General features: G+C 40.7%; 1 protein-coding gene across 1 annotated transcript in view; it reads right to left on the bottom strand.

The window, feature by feature from the left end:
* Positions 1 to 6,287: 6,287 nt before the first annotated feature.
* The window catches only part of LOC119323154 (protein CLP1 homolog), a 4,225-nt gene continuing 1,870 nt past the window's right edge, over positions 6,288 to 8,642 (bottom strand). Inside the window, exons 7-10 of the mRNA XM_037596733.1 lie at positions 8,122 to 8,256; positions 7,609 to 7,844; positions 6,640 to 6,684; positions 6,288 to 6,550 (exon numbers count right to left, since the gene is read on the bottom strand). Coding sequence (XP_037452630.1) covers positions 6,460 to 6,550; positions 6,640 to 6,684; positions 7,609 to 7,844; positions 8,122 to 8,256 — 507 coding nt within the window. The 3' untranslated portion in view covers positions 6,288 to 6,459. The remainder of the gene's footprint in view (positions 6,551 to 6,639; positions 6,685 to 7,608; positions 7,845 to 8,121; positions 8,257 to 8,642) is intronic.

Genomic DNA, 8,642 nt, shown 5'->3' with positions numbered 1-8,642 from the left:
ATTAAAGATAAGGATATTAAGATATATTGGGTATTGTGTGATATTAATGATAGGTGATGTCATGGCGGGTTACCACAATCGCAAGAGATCATGCCATGGCGTGTTATGAGATCTTGCAAGAATAAAGAAGGAAGGCTTTTTTCTAAGTGTTGAAGATTGACATGAACGAGTTCAAATCAATCTGGGGCCTAATGTTGGGGATATGACTATTGGGAATGACCCGCCCGGGAGGGGCCGGGTTATACCTACAGCGTTCATCCATACAAAGCCCATGAGGATGTCGAAGTTGGTGGTTCATGAAGCAAGGGCCTAAAACCTAAGGGCGACTTAGGGCCCATAGGGGTAAACCGCCATATGTGTATAACTTATATTATAAGGCAAGTGTATTTAGTTACCGAGCCGAATACATTATCTATAAGCCGGTCGGGACTCCGTGAGCCACTAGGCGTCAACCTGTGTATATAAAGGGACGACCCGGCGGCGGTTCAGGGCAAGAAACAAGAGATCAAAAGCTAGGTCAAGTGCATTCGCTCCCTAGTAATCGATACATAAGCAATATCAGCTCAAACTGGATTAGGCCTTTACCTTCACCGCAAGGGGCCGAACCAGTATAAACTCTTTGTGTCCTTTGTCCCGTTTAACCCCTTTAAGCTAACCTAGTTGCGATGGCTCCACGACTAAGTCCTCACACTATGACATCTGCCGTGACAATTCCACGACAAAAACCTCAACAATCTTTTCACAAAAGTCGAAGAATATAGCAGTCATACATCTCGAAAGGTAGCAGGTGCATTGCATAAACCAAAAGGCATACGTCTATAAGCAAAAGTACTGAAAGGGCGAGTAAAAGTGGTCTTTTCTTGGTCCTCTTTTGACACAGGAATTTGAGAGAAACTAGAATAACCGTCTAGAAAGCAAAAATGTGTATGTTTAGATAGTCTTTCTAGCATTTGATCAATAAAAGGTAAAGGGTAATGATATTTTCTAGTAGCTTTGATTAATTTGTGAAAATCAATTGCCATTCTATAACTTGTAACAATTCTTTGTGGGATCAATTCATTCTTATCATTAGGAACAACAGTAATACCTCCCTTCATAGGACACAATGAACAGGACTTACCCATCTACTATCAGTAATAGGATAAATTATACCTGCCTCCAGAAACTTTAATATTTCATTTCTTACCACTTCTTTCATCTTAGGATTTAACCGTCATTGATGATCAACAACTGGTTTAGCATCACGCTCCAAATTAATTTTGTGCTCGCATAGAGTGGGACTAATGCCCTTAAGATCATCAAGAGTATATCCAATAGCGGCACGGTGCTTCTTCAGAGTTTTCAATAATTTCTTTTATTCATACTTTGAAAGGTTAGCACTAATAATAACAAGATATATCTTCTTTTCATCAAGATAAGCACACTTGAAAGTATCAGGTAATTGTTTAAGCTCAAACACGGGATCTTCCTTGGGTGGAGGAGGATCCCCAAGGATTTCAACAGGCAAATTGTGTTTCAAAACAGGCCCTTTATTAAAGAATATTTCATCTAATTCCTTTATTTCATTCATAAACATATCATTTTCATGGTCTAGCAAATATTGTTCTAAAGGATCAGCACGAGGCACGACAATAGAAGCAAGACCAATAATTTCATCCTTACTAGGCAATTCTTTATCATGGGGTTGTCTATGAAATTTAAAGAAATTAAAATCATGAGACATATAACCAAAACTTACAGTAACAATTTCTTTTTCACAGTATATCTTAGCAATTAAAGTATTCAAGAAAGGTCTACCAAATATAATGGGACAAGAATCATCTTGTGGGGAAGCAAGAACAAGAAAATCAGTAGGGTATTTTATTTTCCCACACAAGACTTCAACATCTCTAACAATCCCAATTGGTGATATAGTATCTCTATTGGCAAGCTTAATAGTAACATCAATAACTTTTATCTCAACGGGTGCAATATCATTCATGATTTCTTGATATAAGGTAAAAGGAATTGCACTCACACTAGCACCCACATCACATAATCCATGATAACAATGATCTCCTATTTTAACAGAAACAACAAGCATGCCAACAACGGGTCTATGTTTATCTTTAATATCGGGTTTGGCAATTCTAGCAGCTTCATCACAGAACTAAATAACGTGCCCATCAATATTATCGACCAAGATACCTTTAACCAAAGCAATACTAGGTTCACCTTTAATTTTCTCAGAGGGTGTAGGTGTTCTAGTATAACTCTTATGAACCATGCTTGAAGCTTTAGCATGATCCTTTATTCTAACAGGAAAAGGCGGTTTCTCAATATAAGCAGTAGGAACAATAGGATCAACATTATAAGTAATAGTTTCTTCTTAAACTTTAATAGGTTCTACTACTTTCACTTGAATGGGAGGATGATATTTAAACCACTTCTTCTTAGGGAGATCAACATGAGTAGCAAAAGATTCACAGAAAGAAGCTACTATCTCAGAGTCAAGTCCATATTTAGTGCTAAATTCACGAAAAGCATCGGTATCCATTAAAGATTTAACACAATCAAACTTAAGGTTTATACCTGACTCCTTACCTTCGTCAAGTTCCCAATCTTCAGAGTTGCGTTTAATTCTTTCCAATAAATCTCATTTGAATTCAATAGTCTTCTTCATAAAAGAACCAGTACAAGAAGTATTGAGCATGGATTGATCATTACGAGAAAGTCGAGCATAAAAATTCTGAATAATAATTTCTCTTGAGAGCTCATGATTGGGGCATGAATATAACATTGACTTAAGCCTCCCGCAAGCTTGAGCGATACTTTCTTCTTCACGATGCCAAAAATTATATATATAATTCTGATCATGATGAACTAGATGCATAGGATAAAACTTCTGATGAAATTCCAATTTTAATCAATTGTAGTTCCATGATCCAATATCATCACATAGCCTATACCATGTCAATGATTTTCCCTTCAAAGATAAAGGGAAGACCTTCTTCTTGACATCATCCTCGGGCAAACCTACAAGCTTAAATAATCCACAAACTTCATCCACATAAATTTGATGCATATCAGGATGTAATGTTCCATCTCCTGTATAAGGATTAGCTAGCAGTTTCTCTATCATACCCGAAGGAATTTCATAATAAATATTTTCAGTAGGTGCACTGGGTTGAGGAGCAACTCTTTGCTCTTCTGTTTGAGGAGAAGATACCCCGAAACAAGCCCCTCAAAGGATTATTTCAATAGTGACAAGTGATAGTAAATTTCAGCACACTATATAAATGTTTCCTTACCAAAGGTGCTTCACTCCCCGGCAACGGCGCCAGAAAAGAGTCTTGATGACCCACAAGTATGTGGGATCTATCATAGTCCTTTCGATAAGTAAGAGTGTCGAACCCAACGAGGAGCAGAAGGAAATGACAAGCGGTTTTCAGCATGGTATTCTCTGCAAGCACTGAAATTATCGGTAACAGATAGTTGTGTGATAAGATAATTCGTAATGGGTAACAAGTAAAAAAAGTAACTAAGGTGCAGCAAGGTGGCCCAATCCTTTTTTGTAGCAAAGGATGAGCCTGGACGAACTCTTATATAAAGCAAAGCACTCCAGAGGACACATGGGAATTACTGTCAAGCTAGTTTTCATCATGCTCATATGATTCACGTTCGTTACTTTGATATGTGGGTGGACCAATGCTTGGGTGCTGCCCTTCCTTGGACACGCCTCACATTATGATTAACCCCTCTCGCAAGCATCCGCAACTACGAAAGAAGAATTAAGATAAATCTAACCATAGCATGAAACATATGGATCCAAATCAGCCCCTTACGAAGCAACGCATAAACTAGGGTTTAAGCTTCTGTCACTCTAGCAACCCATCATCTACTTATTATTTCCCAATGTCTTCCCCTAGGCCCAAATCATGGTGAAGTGTCATGTAGTCGACGTTCACATAACACCACTAGAGGAGTGACAACATACATCTCATCAAAATATTGAACGAATATGAAATTCGCATGGTTACTTATAACAAGACTTCTCCCATGTCCTCAGGAACAGACGTAACTACTCACAAAGCATGTTCATGTTCATAATCAGAGGAGTATTAATTATCATTAAGAATCTGAACATACGATCTTCCACTGAATAAACCAACTAGCAGCATCAACTACAAGGAGTAATCAACACTATAACAACCCACAGTTACCAATCTGAGGTTTTGAGACAAAGATCGGATACAAGAGATGAACTAGGGTTTGAGAGGAGATGGTGTTGGTGAAGATGTTGATGGAGATTGACCCCCTCTCGACGAGAGGATCATTGGTGATGACGATGGCTTTGATTTCCCCATCTGGGAGGGAAGTTTTCTCGGCAGAACAGCTCCGCCGGAGCCCTAGATTGGTTTTGCCCAGGTTCCGCCTCGAGATGGCGGCGCTTCGTCCCGAAAGCTTCCTTCTGATTTTTTTTCAGGTCAAAACACACCATATGGTAGAAGATGGGCATCGGGGGCCTGCCAGGTGGCCCACAAGGCAGGGGGCGCGCCCCCCACCCTTGTGGATGGCTGGCATCCCTCCTCTGGTGCTTTCTTCGCCAAATTTTTTATATATATTCCATAATAATTCTCCGTGAAGTTTCAGGACTTTTGGAGTTGTGCAGAATAGGTCTCTAATATTTTCTCCTTTTTCAGTCCAGAATTTCAGCTGCCGGCATTCTTCCTCTTCATGTAAATCTTGTAAAATAACAGAGAAAAAGCATAAGTATTGTGCTATAATGTGTAATAACAGCCCATAATGCAATAAATATCAATATAAAAGCATGATGCAAAATGAACGTATCAGCGGCGCGCCTGTGTAAAATAACAAAGTAGTCGCCGATGCGAGCTTTGTGTGGAAGAGAGGGTAATGCCGAGGCAACCTAGTCGCGTGGATCTACCTATTCCACATATGTCATCGGGCCCATTTAGATGTGTTGTTCCAAAACGCCACCCCTATACCAAAATGGCTGTCTAGGCCAATGAGTGATCCCGCGGGGCAGGGAACAGGAGCGGTTGGTGGGCCGAACAGCAATACGCCTATGCGAGCCTAGGTGTATCACGGACTGTATTTCACCCACTAGGCATGCCACACTCCTGCAATGAAATGACTGATCCACAATCCCAAAGCCCATCCCAACGGACCAGATTGCGGCCTGCCTGTAGCCCGGCCACCAAAAGCCCTCACTCTTTCTCCCTCCTTGATGAAGTTAATTACCATAGCCTTCCAGGAAGAAGGATGGGTGGGTTAGACCCCCGATAGGTTTTGTCAAGCTTAATGTGGATGCGTCTTTTGATCATGATCTGCTTAGGGGCACTGCTGGAGCAGTTCTTAGAGATGGCAAAGGAAATTTCATTGTTGGCGGATACTGGAAGATTGATTGGTGTGTGGATGCTCAGCAGAAGCCCTGGCCCTTAGATTGGGCTTATCCCTTGCACCAAAGGCGGGATGCAACCGGCTTGTTATTAACTCGGACAATATGGAAGTAATCGATACAATGAAGAATGGAGGTCAATCTACGGGAGTAGCGGTGACAGTTTTTGATGATTGCTATTTTTTGGCTTGTGATTTTCCCATTACCAGGTTCGAACATTGTAATAGGGAGGCGAATAAGGTCGCTCATGAACTTGCTAGGTTAGCGAAATTTTCAGATAGTAGGAACTAGTTTGAGGAGCCTAACGATGAGATTGTACCTTTTATTATAGACGATGTAACCGTTATATCCGGGGAAAAAAGATGTAACCGTTATATCTAATTAATAAAGCTTTATCTTTCAAAAAAATTACCGTAGCCTCCATGCAATCAGAATCGACCTCAAGTCTATTGCACCCAATCTTTGCTCGCCATCCCGTAGCGCACAAGCTTCAGCCGTGGCAGGGTCAGGGCCGAAGGGGATCATACAGCTTCATGCTGCCAGTCCGACCCAACTGAAGGCATGCATCAAATGTTGATCTTCACAAAATCCTCTTTTTAAGTTTGGTGCAGCCATGCCGCTCTATTCCCTGTCTTGATCGGCTCTAGTTTTTTTTTTTTTGAGCTGTTGATGTTTCCTCTGATACAAAGTGCTGGAGATCTCCAGATTATGTTTGGTTGCTTTATAATTATTGTGTATCTTACTGTTTATATCTGGATACAGTTGAGAAGAGGCCAAAGGACTGATCTTCTATATCTTACTGTAGTTCCCAACAGCGTACAGAAGAGCACACCAACCTTTCATTGACCTAACTATTTGTATCTTCGCCGCCACAGCAGCATAGAAAGCATAAGCAAGTCAGCAGAAAGCTTCGCGGCAAGATGCCTGACATATCGTCGAACCCATTCAGCTTTCAGTACAGTGTTCCAGTTACCAAATGCACAGAGTATCCATTTCGGCGTTACAACATATCATCAGCCATCTGGTTACCTACCTACAATGTTCAACCTCGAACCAGGTCAAGCCTGCTCGTACCATGTCAGGGAGCTCGCGATTAACAGCCTGCTTGGCAGGTCTCCTGGGCAAGGTGCGATGTACGTCAGCTTCTTCCTGAAATGCATGCAGAATGTTAGGTCTCAGGTGAAGGGCACGGAGAATTTCAGGCAGAACCAGAAGCTTGTTTCATGGTGTTGGTGTACCTTTGGATGTCAACATCTGTGACATGGATGAATCCGGCAACGTTGCTGCACACAATTTTCAATCTAGGTATTAGCAAAAAAAAGGGAAACACAAACTCGACAGTTTTGCCTAGTGGGAAAACGCACGCACGACACAAAGTAAAAAGTTCTAATTTATAGTATATCTAATGTCAAACAACAAAAACAACTGTGCACCTACCACCTTCTCCTAGGACAGTAACAGTTGCCAGTTTGCCACTGATTGAACTACTTGAAAAGCTCGCATGCAAATCAAATAAGTCACTAGATGAATAAATAATGACACTATCCTCTATAACTATGAAACTGAAAATATCATAGCGTTTAGAAACTTGTAAGACAAGCAAATGAACAATTTGCTGCCAGGCTTAGGTTGAGTAGCGTTTGACGCTTGTGATCTACTTCTAGTCGGGGCTACTTTTGCATCAGTCCTTGCTTGTGTAATTATAGCCCTAGTCCATAGCCACCATGGCTAAAATATTGGTAGTTTTCAATTTTTATCGCCAATGGTAGCAAGACCCATGGGTAACCCGATTACGAATGGACCGGGCATGCGTATAATTTTTTGTCCAAAGGTCACCCAATTAATATATTTCTTTATAGAGGGGGTACTAATTAAAAAATGAATTTATTCCATATGACATGTGCCTTTGGAGATGTCAGTTTGCGAGAGAAACTGTAAACTTGTATACTTGAATTGCTGAGTTCATTTCTTTCCCATGATATTATTTGCTTATTGTGATTATTTGCTGTGTTCCAATGGGTACTCATCGGGTTTAGACTTCGGCATGATTTTCCGCCCATATGGGATTTTCATGGGCAGGCGGCAGGCAGCATCTTGAGTTCAGGCATGTGCCTGACGTAGCTTGGCCCATGAAGAACCCGACCGTTGCCACCTTTACGTGGCTGTAACACTTAACCACTATCTTGGAGAATGACAGTTGGTATTACCTCGAAATTATTCCATCAGGTTCCTTCGCATAAGAAACAGCAAGCACTGTGTGGACCATATCAGTGCTGATGTTGACAGCAACAAGCCGAGTAGGATCTGCCACAGGTTCTGCACCAATTGGTAAAGCTGACCGTGGAGCTTGATGTCCACTACCAATTCTGAAAACAGAAACGTCACTGAAGTTGACTACATTTGAATGTGGTGCCAGATCATTTGCAATTCCATAAAAGTACTCCTGCAGACAGGAATAGGATTTAGCCTGAGACGGATTAAGAGAAAAATGCCAACTACGACTGCAAGAACAAAATCATAATTGGGCATAAAGGAGAGCGGCATAGCGCAAGGATGGATAAACTCAATTTTCTATATAATTAATTTGATGTTAAGCCTTGCAGTAAAAAAAAGGTTATTAACCAAACAAATACTTAAGTGAAATTGTTTCTTTTAAGCAATATAGATCCTTACCAACACCAAAATCAGAAGACTGAGGGGCCCAGACAAACAAAATTTACCTTGATACGAAAGCTCCTAGTCTTTTGACGATATTTTGAATTCCTTAGGACAACACCCTCCGATTTATGAAGTTTTACGACATCGATATTGGGCTTACTTTGTACTGCATCTTTTAACATCTTCCAGAGCTTCTCCTGCAGCAGACAAGTCAGATCATTCCAAGCTTCAGGATCATTTGATCTCATGTTTATCCATGACTCCACATTTCAAGGTAAAGATGACAACAAGGACAACGTCAAGCACACCAGCATTATTATTACTGTATGAAAGCTAATCCTAACAAACGGCTGGTTCATCTTTTATGGTATCAGCAGTTTTGCATCCATGTGGCTTTGTGTTTATAATTTTTTTTTTTGCAGACTCTGTCCGTTAGCATAGACTCAACCAGGCACCTCTTCGAGCTGTATTTGCCAGAATTAGGAGTTGGAATGATAATCTTCACTATTTCTCAGCTGTTGAGCTTTCTTATCGACCTATATTCTATTTGTTCAAACTAAATATGTAATAAACTTCAGCGAGA

This window comes from Triticum dicoccoides, chromosome 6B (assembly GCF_002162155.2).
Source record: "Triticum dicoccoides isolate Atlit2015 ecotype Zavitan chromosome 6B, WEW_v2.0, whole genome shotgun sequence".
NCBI lineage: Eukaryota > Viridiplantae > Streptophyta > Magnoliopsida > Poales > Poaceae > Triticum > Triticum dicoccoides.
This window is presented reverse-complemented; position numbering and strand designations above follow the sequence as displayed.